General features: G+C 41.0%; 1 protein-coding gene across 1 annotated transcript in view; it reads left to right on the top strand.

The window, feature by feature from the left end:
* Nucleotides 1-17,275, top strand: part of FRAS1 (Fraser extracellular matrix complex subunit 1) — a 412,381-nt gene that overhangs the window by 257,592 nt on the left and 137,514 nt on the right. Inside the window, exons 21-26 of the mRNA XM_004681192.2 lie at nt 3,584-3,736; nt 3,959-4,105; nt 10,098-10,244; nt 12,747-12,887; nt 14,046-14,186; nt 15,598-15,738. Coding sequence (XP_004681249.1) covers nt 3,584-3,736; nt 3,959-4,105; nt 10,098-10,244; nt 12,747-12,887; nt 14,046-14,186; nt 15,598-15,738 — 870 coding nt within the window. The remainder of the gene's footprint in view (nt 1-3,583; nt 3,737-3,958; nt 4,106-10,097; nt 10,245-12,746; nt 12,888-14,045; nt 14,187-15,597; nt 15,739-17,275) is intronic.

Below are 17,275 nucleotides of genomic sequence, written 5' to 3'. Positions count from 1 at the left end.
CCATGGACCTGCTCTGATTATTATTTGGGAGTGAAGCTGTTCATAAGGTTGGTTGTTCAGTATGGCTTTATAAATCCTGGGATGACAGCAGGTAGTATACAAAATGAGTTCAAGTCCAGCTGTCCAGACATGGGTAGTTCCATTTGTGTGTGAGGTTAAACTGTAAACTAACATGGGTTAATGTGATTATGCTAAACTGTAAACTAACATAAGTTAATGTGATTTTTCTTTTTTATTATTTTTGAAAAATATTTGTTTATTTATGCATACAGAACTGGGGTACAGGCCAGAGGTGCAGGAGCAGTGAGAGGATTCACCAGAGACAGAGTGGGGAGTAGAACAGAAGTATACTGCTGAGGCGGGCCAGGAGAGGTCTGCTGTGCCATGTGGGTCACCTCTGGGGCTGGGATTGAACTCATGCTGAAGTGGCTTTAGCTTCATAGTGCCTTAATCTGCTGCGCCACCAGGGAGGACCTGTGATTATTCTTTTTTAAAAATCTGCAGTTACTTTATATGTTCAGGTGTCATTTATTAAGTTTTCCTTTGCCTCTATGTGCTTACTCTATCATACAATGTGATAGGTCTGACAAGTGATCCAGTATCTTCTAGTGATTTAATGTGGGACCTTGGATAGAGGCAGGGACCATGAGAGTTTTTGAAATCTGAAATTCTTGCACCTTTTGGTAAGCTGTAAACAAAAATATGATGCAGGCAGTCATGTCTGCTTTCTGAACTCCAGTGAGTGAGACTTGGTTAGAATTTGAGGGTGCAAGGTATCCTTACAATGTCAGGCAAATAGAAACAAAGAGGGAGGACCTGGGCAAGAGAAGGACCAGGATAAAACCTGCTAAGGGGAGATGGGGTGTCAGGGAAAAGAGGTGGTCTTAAGAGTAATGCAAAGTAATATAAGATAAAGAATTAAAAAGACCATTAGATTTGGCAGCCAAGCCCTTCCTGGTGGCACAACGGGTTAGGATGCAGCACTGCAAGCTGTCTGCAGTTGCTTCAGGGTGAGTTCGTTCGATTCCCAGCCTATGAGGTGACCCACATGGTGCAGCAGACCTCTCCTGACCCGCCCGCTTCTCCCCTCAGCAGTGTACCCTGTCGATATCTGCCTGTTCTGCTCCCCACTCTGTCTCTGGTGAATCCTCTCACCACCCCTGCACCTCTGGCTTGTACCCCAGTTCTGTATGTATAAATAAATAAATCTTTTTAAATAAAAAAATAATTTGGCAGTCAGAGACAATATCAGCAGAATTCTGGAAGTCCAAGGGAGATTACAATGAACAGTCAGGGAAACAAGAAACTTGGATAGTGAAGGAAAGAGAAGAATGGGATGACTGCAGAGAAAAGCTTTTGGGTGAGCTTAGGTAATCCTGAGCATATTTGAAAGTTGAAGTCAAGGAGAAGGAAGAGAGATCAGGTAAAACATGCAATAGTGTTGAAATCAAATTGAAAATTGGATCAAGAATATTTCAAACTGAGAGGAGAAGAAAGGTAATAAAAATGGATAAACAGAAATTTTGAGGATACTAGAAGGAATCAAAGGTCTGATGCGTAGGGACTAAAAAAAAGGAGATGAGACAGCATAGGCAGAGTTGGAAGGACAGTCAGGGTGGAGCTGTGACTGGGAAGATTAAGGGTTTAGAAGAAGCTGCTCTGTGATTAGGAAGGACTGTCTATAACCTAACACTTGTTTCCGTTAGCAGCAATTAATATGTATTACACTCCTCATTCAAACAGCTTCTAGAGATCCCCAAGATTAGATAAATCCATAAATATTTATTTATTGTACCCACAGAACACTCCAGAGATCTGCTTACTTTCTCTTCAAAGCATCCCCTGGGTGATTATGCTTTTTCATTTCTCTAATTGCATACTAGAGAAAGCTTCAGTCAGATGCAACTAGATTTTAGACCACTGAACATCTGCAGGTCTTGTTGTTGCGTGCCTGAGCCCAGAACTTTCTGTAAATGATTGCTTTAAAGAGGAAGAGGCCATGGCTTTTCATGTAATGGAACTTTGCGTTGGTACTGTTTTCAATCCTAACATGTATGCACTCATCAAGGTAATCATAAAACAGTCCCCTCCATTTGCTCTAGCAACTTTCAAAGCTTCTTAAATTCTTTTCTACATAGCTAGGAACTGTGTTCTTGGCACTCTGAGGAGGGCACAGGAAAATAAATAAATAAGTAAAAAGGTTGACACTATGTAGAAGAAGCCACAAACAAAATCAGGGGAAAGTAGCCTCCAGACAATCATTAGCTCCTTTGTAATTCACTGAAGGGCTGCCACAAGGATTAATTTGGCTCATAGAGTATCAGTTTTTCCCCAAGAGTCTGGATATAATATGAAGTTCCCAATTTCAGAGAAGGTTCAGGGCCCATAGTTTGTGGGCTACTAGAAAACTCAGTATATTTGAGAGGGACTAGCTTCTTCAACTTCTAGAGTGGCTGGAAAAGTCCTGGGCAGCTTGTTGAGTGTCTGTGGGGATGCTGGATGTGGGGTTGAAATCTGCTTTGTGTCAGGGGACGTCTCAGATGACCTACAGTTTAGAAGGAGCTTAAGCCCTGGGGTTTAGAGGAAAGACCTGTTTTAATAGATTTCAGGAGGCAGATATTCTGTTTCATTGACAATAATTTTTTAGTGGAAATCTTGCTAGAAATCCCAATCTCTAATCTACAGGACTTCGAGGCGAAATAATAATTATCTGCACCACAGCAAACAGTGCTTTCCAACAGTGCTTTGAGCCCTCACGGGGGCACGAGCCCTTAGCACTGGACCTCTTGCTGCTCTTGCTGTGAGCTTTCGTGCATTTTCTCTCACCTTCGGGATGTAGCATGACAAATGGCACTTGGAATATAATTATCAATTAAAAAACTACCCAGGAAGTTTCACCTCAAATGGGCACTAAACACAATCAACTCTTTAATTGAAGGATGCCTATTAAATGGCTGAGAACAAGAAACAAGGCTGACCATACCAGACAACTTGTCTTATGACTATAATTACAGCGGGTACCACAGAGTTTCTATAAATTAGGTATTGGGTCACGGCAGGGACTTTTTAACTCCCAACACTTCTTTATGACTTTACTCCTGGTTAAAGACCAACAACTCAACCCAATTAACCACTAACCCTGATGCCCAAGATTGCCAGAGGGGCTCTGGAAAGCTCACATGTATAGCAGCCCCATGAATGGGATACACTGTATACTAGAATTCTGGGTGCTCTTAGAAAAATGCTTACAGCATCAATTAAACTGTTCCTGTTAGTCTGACAGTCCTTGCTCTACCCCTGGCAAGTATGTATCACATGCTGCCATAGTACTTGAAGGTCATTCAACTGCAAAGGGATAAAAACTCAATTGCTGTGCTGGGCCCTGCCATTTGCTAACAGCCTCAAACGCACAATTTGCACAGGTCCCAAGCTTCTACTTTACTGACATATTCTGCCTTTGGGCGACTCTCCAGCTGTCTGTGCCGCAGTGGTGGTAATTGCAATCTCTTCTACCCTTTGATGTCGTGATGAGACTCGGTACTCTCAGCATCCATGCCATCTCTGTGCTCTCTGCCCTCTCCAGACTGCCATCCTCTGTGCCAGCACTGTGTGGCTGATCTCCACCACACCGGGAGCATCTGCCTGAGGTGCCAGAATGCCCGCTACCTGCTGCTGGGAGACCACTGTGTTTCCACTTGCCCTTCTGGGTACTATGTAGAGAAAGGAGCGTGTAAAAGTGAGTAAGTGCTGATACAGGCGCGGCGGGGCTCCTGAGCTTCCCTTTGGGGCAGATGCAGAGAAGGCTGCAGCTTCCCCAGAGACAGGAGGCAGAAAGTGCACTGTGGGCCAATAAACCAGAGCAGCTCGTGCTCTCAGTGTTGGGGCTTTTGTTACTGGTTCTTGGGGTGTGGGTTTGGAAGGAAATTTGGTTTCATAGTTTCCCTTTTTCCTTCTGCAGAATGTCATGCTTCCTGCAGAACCTGCCAAGGCAGAGGACCCTTCTCCTGCTCTTCATGTGACTCGGACCTTGTTCTGTCCCACCTTGGCACCTGCAGTACCAGCTGCTTCCCAGGGCACTATCTTGATGACAACCGTACTTGTCAGCGTAGGTGTTAATCATGAAGTTTCTTTTCTTTTGCACTCTTCTGGAGTCATCAAAGGAAAGTGGGAAAGTGAAGTTCCTGCTTTCTTATTCTCACTGGTGGCCTTTATTATTTTTAATGAAACTTTTTTTTTTAAGATTTATTTATGTATACAAGAACTGGGGTAGAGGCCAGAGGTGCAGCGGCAGTGAGAGGCTTCACCGGAGACAGTGAACAGCAGAAAAGGCACATGAACAAAGTACACTTCTGAGGGGAGCAGCAGGCAGGTCACGAGAGGTCTCCTGCACCATGTGGATCACCTCCGGGGTTGGGGATTGAACTCACACTGAAGTGGCTGCAGCTAGCTTGCAGTGCTGAGCTTTAACCCGCTGTGGTGGCCTTTATTTTTATAAAAAGAAAAAAGTTAATTTGCTACGGCATATGGATGCCATACGAGATTTTAATTCGGATATTAGCCTGTTTGGAAGGGCTGTGGTTGGAATCTCCTCTGTAAGTACCAGCTGTGACCTTAGGCCAGTCACTTAACTTCTCTGTTCTCTGGTTGTCTCACTTGAAAATTAAAGTATTTAGCCTGTTTCACTTTCATAATTTTTCCTCAACAATTCAATTCCAAGATCCTGAGCAGAGAACTTATTCTAGTATACAATCAGAAATCTAATTCTCTGGATTTAATTTGTTTCTGACATGTGTTTGTTGTATATTGACAATATGCAGAGCTTAAAGTGCTATAAAGCTTTCAGTTTCTGCCCAAACAATAGTTATTTTGTCTCCTCTGAGTGTCACCTGTAAAGACGTCTTACTTCTCAAATAAGTCAAAATATAATTAATTCCCTCAGTTATGCACAAAGAGTTTAGATTAATTAGGGAAAGGTCAAATGTTAGTGCAAAAATAAGAAATCCTGGGCCCTCCCTGGTAGCGCAGCAGGTTACAGCACTGCACTGAGAAGCTAAATCCAGGTCTGCATGAGTTTGATTCCTGTCTGTCCCGGAAGTGACCACGTGGCGTGGCAGATCTCCCCTGACCCGCCCGCTGCTCCCCTCAGCAGTGTACTTCATCAATCTACCTGTTCTGCTCCCCACTCTGTCTCTGGTGAAGCCTCTCGCCACCCCTGAGCCTCTGTCCTGTACCCCAGTTCTGTATGTACAAATAAATAAATCTTAAAAAAAAGAAAGAAAGAAAGAAAGAAAGAAATCCTTTACAGATGAAGCAACATTTTGAGATAAGCTGAGGTGGCTTACTTTATTTTGGTAACTAACGTATCATTGCAAAAAAAAAAAAAATTCAAAAACTATTATATTGTCTCCTTTTGAAAGTGACAACTAACAGTGCTAGTATTTCAATTCTGTTTCCTAAGAAGTACCATGTTACTTACTTCATCTGTAGGAGTAGTTTAGGAGTGTGGCCTTTGTAGTCAGGTGACTAAAATGCAAATCAGAACTGCCACTTACTAGCTTTATGACCTTAAACAAGTAAATTAACTTGTAGGACTCCTTTTTGTTTTCTTTAAAGGGACATTATAATAGTACCAGCATCTAATGTTATTGCATGAAGACCCTAGCTGAGAATAAGCCTTCAGTATAGATTAGCTATAGTTATCATCATCTGGAATGAGAAGCAAATCAAGCAGAAAAAGGCACTTCTATTTTATAGATAGAAAGATATTACTGCTAGTTTATTGAGATGCCTGCAAAGATTTGCATTTGAAATGAAGTTATATGGAACTTACTGTTTTGCATCATCTGTTGAAATTCCAGAGATAAAAATACTTTTTAACCAATGAAAAGATTTCTATACTTTTGCAATAAAAACTTTGCTTGGTATATATCAACTGTCTGCCAGAATCTGTAGATTCTATAACACAGGAGACACAAATGAAATAGTTGCATGTTCTATTCAAGAGCAAGAGAGTATTGGTAGAGAAATAGTGACTTAGATTTATGAGGCTCTTCACCGCAGTGGAATCACAGAAATAAAAGTTCAAAAGAAAAAATAGAATATTTTATATGGAGTATAGGTGACAAAAATACATTGCATTGAAATATTTGTCTTCTGGAAGCTTTTGCCTTGGTGAATGGTAATCTCTGCTCAAATGCTTTTCCTCTGCTACCATGTAAATAAGATTTTATATACTATTTCAGTTGACTCAAGGTCCTTTAACTTCAGTCCCTTCCTAAAGCTTAAGTTTTTGTTCTTTCCAATATTGGGTAAAGTTTCTAAATTGGAATTTGTCTTTCTAGTATATAAAACAAAAGTCAACAGTGCCCCTTTCAAATGCTCGTCATTACAGACAGTTATAGCTGACAGTTTTAGAAGTTGTTCAACAAAGGAAAAATAAGGAATTATAATCAGTAGTAAAGGGAGGTAGAATCACTGTCTTAGGGAAGTAAGAGCTGAAGAGTCTAGAGTATGGTTACAGAAACTTTAGAAATTATAAACTGAGCTCTAAAATTGAAAGATGACCAGTTGAGGCAGGACCTTTTAAAAAAGAGTGATGAATAGTGAAGTACTTGAACCCATCAGCTTCAGATTAGGCAAGAACCCCAAGCCAGTCTTGTACCAAGTACAGAGGTTTTTCTCACTCTTACTCCAGAACTTCTACAGATGAGGAAGAAGGCAGGTTACATTATTGGGGGACAGTATGCGGTGTGGTTGTTTAACATTTTTTTGCTGTGGCACCACATTCCCTCTGGAACAATACAGAACAAATCTCCCCCATTCACAGGACTGACCTCAAAGTTTGAACTTAACTGTGTCATTTCCTACTTAAATATCTCAACTCCAAGCAGAACTGGAGTTCATAGAGTACTTAAGCAGAGTTAGGTGACCATGGCTCCAAGCTGCTGTAGGAAACAGACTTGTTTAAGATGTAGGCTGGAATTTAGTAACTTGGAAGCCCCTCTCCTCTAATAATGGCTGAGCACTAGCACATCCCTGCTTCCTTCCTGGTTTCTCATCCACTGCCCACCTTTGCTGTCCTCTTGACACTGGCTGCGGGGTCATTGACCTCAGAAGTACACATGGCGTTCCAGGTGTGGTCTTACTAGCATGAGTACAAGAGGCCCCTTGTAGTTTTGAGATCTTCTGCTGCTTACTCAGATTCCTCTGGAGATGGAGGTGTGTGTGTGCAGAACTGCACTGAGTGAGACCAGATCATTTGTGGATTCCCTTGGAGAGGGATGAGGTTAGATGAAAGAGGAACAAGGGTTCAAATTGACATGTGGGAGCATCTTGTTCCTCAGTACGGGGCGACTGTGTCCCTCCCAAAAGCATTCTGTAGTTTCAAAATGCTCAATATGAATCCACTTCTTTTGAAAGTCAGTGAAAGGAGACTGAGTTATATATGGAGCAACAAAAAAGATTGAAAAGTGACATAGACGGACTCAAGGACGTGGCGGTTGATAGAAGCTTGAGGACATTACAGGGAGCTGTCAGCACTCAGTCCAGCCTGAGAAGTTGGCATTAGGGTCTGGTTTTCAGTAGCTCCATGTCAGCAATTGGGCCAGCTTGCTTAGGCTTCAGGAAAGTTCTTCAGCATAAGATTATGTGATATCCTTTAGTGTCCATATCACACTTTTAGTAAACTTTTAATCAACTGAAAGTCTTAAATCACGTTTTATAGGAACTGCCGTCTAACTAGGTCTTCCATATGCTCTGTCTGTACATTGAGTTATGGAACATAAATGCAGTTTACTTATAGTTGCTCATTTCATCTAATTACTTCAAGTTTATTACTTCAATTTGCTAAAGTAAGTTTGAATTGTTCTTCCAGCTGGTGAAACTTAATTATGTATGTTTTCAAAGAGTACGTGGCATATTTAAATATTATTAGCATGATTCATTGTTTTCATTAAAATCATTAATAAAATATTGATAAAGTAAATAATTAAGACTTGATCATAATGCTCTACCAAAAATTATTTTTTAACCAATTTAAAAGATTTACTTGTCACTTTTGAGTAAGCATTGCAATCATGTTTAACTCCATCTACAATTAATCCATCTACAACTAGACCCTACCCCATTTTAAATTCTCAGCTTTACCTTTGGGATCTTTGTCAAGCACCTTCCCAAAATTATGGTGTACCATATGTAGAAATCCTGTCCAAAAGAAGAATAAAAATTTAGTATCATTTAAGTTTCCAACAATTAAAATTTCTTCTCTAATTATTTCCAAATTTGTTTGAAAATCCAATTTAGCATTTTTCGAAATGAATCTACATAGTTTAGTGAATATTTGCTCTAATAGTTTTCCTTGTAGGTGAACGAAAAGTTTTTCATTTACAGGGAGGTAATTTTCCTAAATTGTGCACATGCTCTGATATCCCATAGATGTATAACTCATGTGATCTCTCTCTAGACTTTTCTCCTGATGCACACTTACAGAAGATTTCAGAGTAGAGCAGAGATGCTAGCTAGCATCTGAGTATACATCATTGCAATATCTGGTTTCTTCCATTTATGGCTAGTGTTTATTGAACACCTATAATTTGATAATTAACCAGCTAGGTGCTGGAGACTCCTGCAATGAACAAAGCAAGCCTGGTTCTTTACTTTCATGAAGCTTATAGCTTAAAAGATACAGGTGCTTAATAACCACCTACATAAAAATCCTCGTGTTTGACATGAAAGGAACGTGTAGAGAAATAGAAGAGCCGTAACTAGTAGACTGTTTCAGACTAGAGAACAAAGGACGGCTTTGCTCTTTCTAAAAATCATTTATTTATATTTTTCATCATTGTTCATTTTTGCACAATGTAAGCTTTCTCCTTTAAGGTGTAGCCCCTGTAAAATACCCACCATCAGTTCGCTCGTGCACCATCCTCATAGTCTCTTGTCCTCTTCCGTCCCTTGTCTTGAGTCCTCTTCCTCCCTTTCTGCCCTCTGCAGAATGTCTCTGATTTGTAATTGCCTGTTCATTTTGTTTTTGTATTGATTTATTTTTCCTGATCCCTAACTTGGTTACCCCAAAAAGAAGAATGAATCAGAGTTCAAGAGAAGAGACTTGGAGATTATATTGAGATATTTTGAATAAGCATATTAAAATTTCTAGGTAGAAAAAAATGGAAGGAATGATGGAGGAGCTGCAGCTGCAAAGATGATAGCTGGAAGTTTTCCAGGATGGAAGGAAGATAGGTTCGTAAATGAAAGTGTTCTCTGAAACCTGAGCACTACACATTTTAAAAATGACTTGGTGTATACTTGGGAAGTAGAACACAGGGAGGTCAGACTGGAGCTGGGGAAACAGGCTGGAAGCTAGGATAGTGTCCATCAGAGGTGATGACAGCTTGATGTGCTGGCATTTGTGGATGTGGAGACAGCAAAGAGTGCTGAGAACAATATGAGAGTTCGAATAAATAGGGTCCCATGAGTGACTTGAGGAGACAAAAAGAGGTGTCAAGATGAATTCCAAGGTTTAACAACTGAGTGGAGAGAGAAAAAACAGTTGTCAGATTAAAAAAGAGAGAAGTGTGAGCACATCTATGGGGCTCATCCCCAAAAGCCCGAGTTAAATGACTCCTAAGAACTCTGGCTGGACAGATTCCTTAGCAGGTCACCATAAAGTCCTTTGTGTCTCAAAATACGAGATGTCCTGAGCTCCACAATGAAGTTGGTGTCTAATCATCATCTTTGCATTTCATAGAAGTCTGAATCTACACAGTGAGCTGTGTCAAGTTCTTGCTTCTTTAAGAAATACATTTCAAACAAAACGGTAGACTTACTCTAGAGATCTTGGAGTAAATATAAATTCTGTTGGAGGTGGGGGTCTGTTCAGTTATAATTTATCTTTTCTGGAAAATATGGTTCCCCTTTTTATTTTGGACAATAAGAATAACATTTTCTATTTCTGTTCATCACAGGGGAGGCTTATGAACCACCATTAAACTACAGTTTGGATCAGGCTTTGTTCCTTGGCAGCATCTGTCTAGGTTTGATCAGGACGTCAGTATTTGCAATTGTAATCATCTGGTCATTTTCTTTTCCTATCTGCTCAGCATGCAAGGCACAGTGCAGAAGCTGTGATTCACAGGCGAGCTGTACCTCCTGCCGAGATCCAAACAAGGTCCTGCTCTTTGGAGAATGTCAGTATGAGAGCTGTGCCCCCCAATACTATCTTGACTTCTCCACTAACACCTGCAAAGGTAAAGCTCTTCCTGAATTGCATAGCATTTCTTTTAGTGGGCTATGCCCTTTCCCTCTAGTTGTCCACAGTGGGAAAATAGCAAAAATTATGTATAACCAGAAACTGTGTGTGTCTGTTACTTCATTAATATATTTATTGAGCAAATATTTTTGAGCACCTGCTTTGTGCAAGATACAATAATGAGACTAAAGATATGACAAACTGGAGCCCCTTCCATTTGTATTTGGCCCTAAATACTCTCGGCCCACCTAAATGTTCCAGTGTTTTAAATTTTTAATTATTTGTCTTTTAAAAATTAAAAAAAAAAACTTACAAATGAAAATGGAGAGTTTCTGTTCCTTTTGAATAGTCAGATGATCTGGCAATACTGGAGTTATACCCCCACAATGTAACAGTGGGGAGAGATGAGCAGCTATTGTAGCTAATCCCTTCTGTCATCACAGCCACCACCAGTCCCTACTTTACCACTCCAAAAACCTATTTAAAAGATTCTCATGACCTTCCTGAGCCCTGAAGGCACTTGCATTTACAACTTGAGATTGCTAGATGCTGAGCTTAATGAAAACAGAAGTTGTGTCCGATTTGTCTTCTCTACTGAATGTACTTAACTGAGTGGAGACCTAGTCCCTGCCTGCAAGGAGTTTAAAGGCCGTCATGTCAAAACCAAGTACTTTCCCCTCATTTTTTGGTGGTTGGGTATCTTGTGGTTTATGCTTTCGAAAGGCAGTGCACCAGGAGGAAAGAAAGTTAGTGGGTGGGTATTCCTCACCTCTCTTCCGTTTCCCTTCATTCCTCCATCCCGTGCTCCTCTGCCAAAAGAGCTAAGGCTCAAATATGAAGGTCAAGCCTCTGTCGAGTAAACTGGAAATGCTTTAAGGCTTTGCAAAATTGCTCACTTTCTATTCCAAGAAATTCTGCTGGCTCTGTCAACTTAGGTGGTCTGCTGCGCTCAAGACCACAGAAACCTTTCTATTTTTTCTCTTCTAACCAATGGCTGTCAGGTTGTGGTGAAAAACAAGATTATTGCAAATCCTCCCTGTTGTAAATGATTTCATAACTATGCTGGCAGTTTTCAAGGCTCTGTTTTAGTCATTCTCCCTCAGGACTGATTCAGTGAAATAAATGAGTGAGATTAACTTTATAAATCTTCTTGAAACACGTGTACTGTCTTGCACATTTACCTGCTTCTCTGGGACCTAGAAGTACTGCATCAAGAAAGAGAAAGGCGAGCAGGAAGTGTTCCCCAGCTTCTCAGTGAGGGGGGGAGGGATAAGGCTGTCTTGCATGGAGATTTGTTCTCAAAAAAAGCAATGTGGCAGAAACATTTATTAAGCTGCTACTATGTGCTGGGCATATGCGAAGGTCTTAAATTCATTATTTCACTTAATTTTCACAGTAGCCTCATAGAATAGGTAGTATTCTTCTCTCTGTTTAATAGATAAGGAAACTGAGACTCAAAACAATTATGGAAGGTATGTGAAATACGCAGATAGAAAGTAACCAAGACATGACTTGAATACTTGCCTCACTTGGAAATCCAAGAGCTTAAATTTGCTGGCTGTTCTGTTTCCATGCATGAAGGATTTGCCTTACCTGCTAGAATTTTGGTTCTCAAATATAAGTTTTCTAACTGTATCAGGATCAACTGGGCCATGAAAAGTAATAATAACAACCACAGCCATAATACTCATAGTAACAGCACATTTTTTTGTGCCCCATACCCTGTGACAGCCTACAGAGTTCTGATGTAGAGCCCGAAAGCCTGTATTTCTCACAATCCTATTGGATCCTTTGGGTATACATCCAAGATTGGAACCCATAGAACATAAAGTTCTTGAGGTCAGGTCTGCAGCTAACACAACCGTCCCATTCAGGGTTGTGCATCTGATCGATGCATGTTGAGTAAATGAACATGTGTATAAGTCACTTCTACTCTCTATGAGATCTGCTGTTGCTTCAAGAAACCTTGTTTCTGGACAGTTCCTTAATGCTGTGTTCAATTTTCACATGTTTCATTTTTCTGCCATTGATCGACACCTGTTTTGGAGAGGTCAAGCTGACATCCTTTACCTTGGGACCTTGGAGGTGTGGGCCAATATCCTTTACCCATGGAACCTTGGAGGAGGTCGGGATTAGGTTTGCAGAGGCATATTGCCCTCTTTCAAGCAGGGCTTGCATGAAAATGCCATGACACAGAAATAAAAATGCTGGAGCTCATGGAATTAGATGAAGTTGATCTGGCTCTCAGCAGCCCCACTGACAAGCAGACTCTGTGCGAGCTTGGAGTGATCCCATGCGCCTGTGTCTAACATAATTATCAAACACTAAAACACAGAGCAGTGTTCAGACAGCTACAAGCCGAGCCTGGTTAGGGCTCACTATCTGACATCTCTCCTGTTGTCCTCACTTTACCTCTTGTAACTGCAGACAGTGTCCTCATAAATTAGCTGGCACTGAGGCAATGAGAAAGGATGCTGATCTCATTGGTCTTTCTTCCTAGAGTGCGACTGGAGCTGCAGTATATGCAGTGGGCCCCTGAGGACAGACTGCCTGCAGTGCATGGGTGGCTATGTCCTCCAGGACGGGGCCTGCGTGGAGCAGTGCGCATCAGCGTTTTATCGGGACTCGGGTGTCTGTAAGAGTAAGTGGGACTCCTGCTGCACACACTGTTACCCCAACTTCTGCCTCCTCTGATTTTTACTTCTCTGAGAGAAAGGCTATGGCTTGCTTCCCTTCTGTTTATTTTTTATCCAATTTCTGGTTTTCTTTGTTATAACAATCCTGACCTCCTTTCCTTCTCTCATACCCAAATACAATATTTGCTAAAATTTAAGGTCAGTATGGGAACCTTGAGGGGTATACGGTCAACTAAACACATAAGTCTGACCATTACTTTTGGTGTTCCCTAAAAATTGGACAGCCCGGACCCTCCTTGGTGGCGCAGTGGGTTAGGATGCAGCACTGCAAGCTGGTGCAGTTGCCTCAATGTGAGTTCGACCCCCGGCCCCGGAGGTGATCCACATGGCATGGCAGACCTCTTCTGACCTTCCCGCTGCTCCCCTCAGCAGTGTACTTGGTTGATCTGCCTGTCCTGCTCCCCATTCTGTCTCTGGTGAATCCTCTCACCACCCCTGCACCTCTGGCTTGCACCCCAGTTCTTGTATGCATAAATAAATAAATATTTTTTAAAAATTGGACAGCCCTATTCTCCAGGTGGGGAGGTCTATGAATCCTGACCTTTGGGCATGGAAAGACCCTCTTATTTCACAATCTGGTTCTCATCACCTCCACACACCCATATATCTACCCATCATCTTTCTCTGGCCAGTGTCCTTGAGTCTTAACTTAACAACACAAAATATTAAGATCCTGAAATACCAGAATGCTCAGATAACATTCCTGGTTGAGTCAGAAAAGACTGCAATCCAGTGAAGCAGTGTAGAGAGCTTAGCCCTGGCTATTAACAATAAGAATAAGAAAAGAATAACACTGTGTAATACCTGTCATTTTATAGTTTGCTAAGAATTTCCATCATCTAATATGATCTTTACCCAAGGAGCTGGGTGGAACAGTATGCCTACTTCCTCCCATTTTAGAGAAGAGAATAGAGGTTCCCAGAGGTCAAGTGAGTAACCCCAAGTCACCCAAGTGTACCAGTAGTTACAACAAGAAGGCTGGCTCTGGGCCTGCTACTCGCTATTCTGCCCTGCACACTAATGTTGGCAATTAATGTTGCCTCACTGCAGGCTAGGATCCCCTTGGGAAGCCGTACATGATCCTCTTGACTTTTGTCTTTTAGGTTGTGGCAACCACTGTCTTCAGTGCCAAGGTCCTCATGAGTGTACCCGCTGTGATGGGCCATTTCTTCTTTTGGAAGCCAAGTGTGTCCAGGAATGTGGGAAGGGGTACTTTGCCGATTATACAAATCACAAATGCACAGGTAACTTGGAGATTGTGCCAAGTGTTCTGGAAAACAGTGAGGTCAGCAAGTGAGTCTGGGGTACCAATTATTAAGTAATTAGGAACAGAATGAAAAACCAGAGTATTTGACCCACAGAATTGATGGTTTCCCATGTACATCTGACAATTGCTGGTTACATAGAATATAGAGGTGCAGGCCAGTAATTCTCTTGCACAAATCAATAGTGTCCCTATAGTCTTTATGGAAGCAAAGCCAATATTTTATGTAATGCAAAGCTCATGTTGAACTAAGGTGAGGTGTCTATTAAGAGCAGGTCAGTCCTATTGATATAGACATAGACTCTTCAATATGTGGACTACATCACTGGTGACCCTCATATCGACACAATATCTTTGAAGAGTAGGATATTAGGAGACAATTCAGTGAGACACACTAAATATCATTATTAAACTAAAGTTAAACCCAAAACCTTAAACTCCTTGTCCTTTGAATTATTGTGACCAAGTGCCCCACTTTAAAGAATATCTGACACTTAATACTAATGATCTCACATGATCCAGGCACAGAATTTTACATTCTACTCAGTTTCCTTTATCTGTATTATCTATTTACTATTCACATTGGCCAGCCAAATATGGTGGACTCTGCAAGTCCTATTTTGCCAGGGAGGAAAAGGAAAGAGGCTTAAGACATGAACCAGGGTGACAAAAAATCTGATAGTAAGCCCAAATTTTCTGCTCCCTGGCCCTGAGTTCTATAGACCCCTCTCTATAATAAAATTGTAACTAAGGAAGCAGAAATATTGGGCTGTAAACACATGGTTTATGGACTACTAACTTGACCCAAAGAGAAACCCTGTGGTTCTTTAAATAGCATATTCCCTTCATATATTTAAGCTAACAATAATCATGACAATAAACAATAACATAAATGGCAGTGGTAGTAATAGTGCAATTGAGTCCTTGTGTGTGCCAGGCACTCTTCAATCACTTCACATTATCACCCATGTAATCATTCCAGTGATCATTTGCATTAGGTGCTATTACTAGCTCCATTTTTCAGGCAAGAAAATTGTAGCAGATTATAAAAGAAAGTTGTCCAAGGTCAACAGCTGGTAAATGGTAGTGGAGGAATGGAGCCAATCTCCAGAAAGGGACGATTCTCTAAACACTGGCAACTTTCTTCCAGGTCAATACAGTTAAAATTTTAAACTACCCACTTACATGCAGCATTTTCAGTATAAAGCAGGAATGTGCCTCTCTATTCATTTTAATTTCAAAGGTAGATCACCCTCCCTGTAAAAATGTGTAGGAAGTGTTGGGATTGTTTAGCTACAATTGGAAGTCACCTCACTCTTCACTTCTCCACCAGTGGTGGCCTCTCTGGTGCCCATGCCTGTCTCGTGACTTGTGCATTCTCTCTTTGGCAGCCTGCCCTCAGGGTTGCTTGCAGTGCAGCCATGGGGAACGGTGTCACCTCTGTGCCCAGGGGTTCTCTCTGAAAAGTGGCCTCTGTGTTTCCAACTGCGTCCCCGGCTTCTCTGTCCATTCCTCCAACGAAACATGTGCTGGTAAGTACTTCCCCTCTGATGGTCCAGTGAATCCGCCTGTAATTTCTCTATGGGGTTGCTGAGTTTGCAGATATGATTGCCTCACTTGATACAAAATGCAGACCTCCCATTTAGGAAACCTGTGGTGCTGCTATGTAATAAGGGATCATTAACAGAACTTGGGAAATTGGGAAAACATCTTTGAAAGGAATAAAGCAGCAATCTAAGTTTTATAAGTCACAATTATCAGTTCAGTGATTGACATAAAATTTGGGCATCCGTGGTAGCACAGGGGTGAGTCTCAGCACTATTAAGCTATAGCCAGCCACTGTGGCATGAATTCAATGCCTGGCCAGGGAGGTGACCCACATGGCACAGCAGACCTCTCTGTCTCACCCATTGCTCCCCTCAGTAGTGAATTTTAGTAGCTCGGCCTGTTCTCCTCTCCACTCTGTCTCTGGTAAATCCTTTCACTCCTCACACCTCTGGCCTACACTCTTTTCTTGTATGCATAAATAAATAAAATGAATCTTAAAAAAAAATGCGTTTCCTATCTATAGCCACATTGTAGAAAATAGCATACATACTTACAGATACAATGTGTCAAATTTATATAAACTCATACAGCTAAGAATAGCAGGATACAATGATGCACACTGTGCACACATTGGATATAAACTATAACTAAATTGCCTAGTTACATTTACACACGTGCAGTGAATGGATTTTTAAGCCACATTGTACACCACCGAGGTGAAGGTAGCACAAGGAATGGATCTTCCCTTGTTCAAGACATGAATGGATGACTTACTTAAACAGTAAAGATAGCTAATTTAAATTGAGTCTTAATTTTGAATACCAACCGTTTATAGCTCAATGAAACTTAGGAGTTATAGCTAAATATCTCTTTGTTTTGAGGGTCCTTTATCAGTAACATCAGGCATATTTTAACACCTACAGTCAGTCATATTTTCTGTTTGTCCCATCGTTAAACACATTCAGACTTCCCATGGGAAAAACATCATTAGCTTATTTTACTGGGATCCTTCAAGATACACCAAATAATTGAGAGTTACATTATTCCTCCTTGGAAGAAATACATCCAAGTTAACTGGCTAAAATGAATTCCATTTTTCATTTGCATAACCTTACAGTAGAAATTGTTTCCCTAAACTTGGCATTCCCAAACTGTCCTGCTTTTTTTTGTAGACACAACACTACCAACTAAAGAATTAAAATCCAGGCAAACAATTTGCAGGGGACAGGATGAATTCCACATTATCAATTAGATATTTCCTGTGGAGAGATTGTAAAGATTTAAAAATGTGTATATTTTTCATATGAATTCTGAATGTAAGTAATAATCTTACTTCATTATATGTTAACTGATAACATTTTTAGAAAATAGCATCAGATACTTGTCCTTGGTGGGTCTGACGGTCAGTTCTAAGATGTATTAGGATAGCATTTGTAGTTCTCAAATCTCATAGCTCATTAGGATTCCCTGAGGAGCTTATAAAATCACGGAGTCCTAACGTGAACATTTAAGTCAGAATCT

This window comes from Condylura cristata, unplaced genomic scaffold (genome assembly GCF_000260355.1).
Source record: "Condylura cristata isolate star-nosed mole 26May11 unplaced genomic scaffold, ConCri1.0 scaffold00012, whole genome shotgun sequence".
Taxonomy (NCBI): Eukaryota; Metazoa; Chordata; class Mammalia; order Eulipotyphla; family Talpidae; genus Condylura; species Condylura cristata.
The sequence above is the reverse complement of the archived record's forward strand: the minus strand, read 5'-3'. Positions and strand labels throughout refer to the sequence as shown.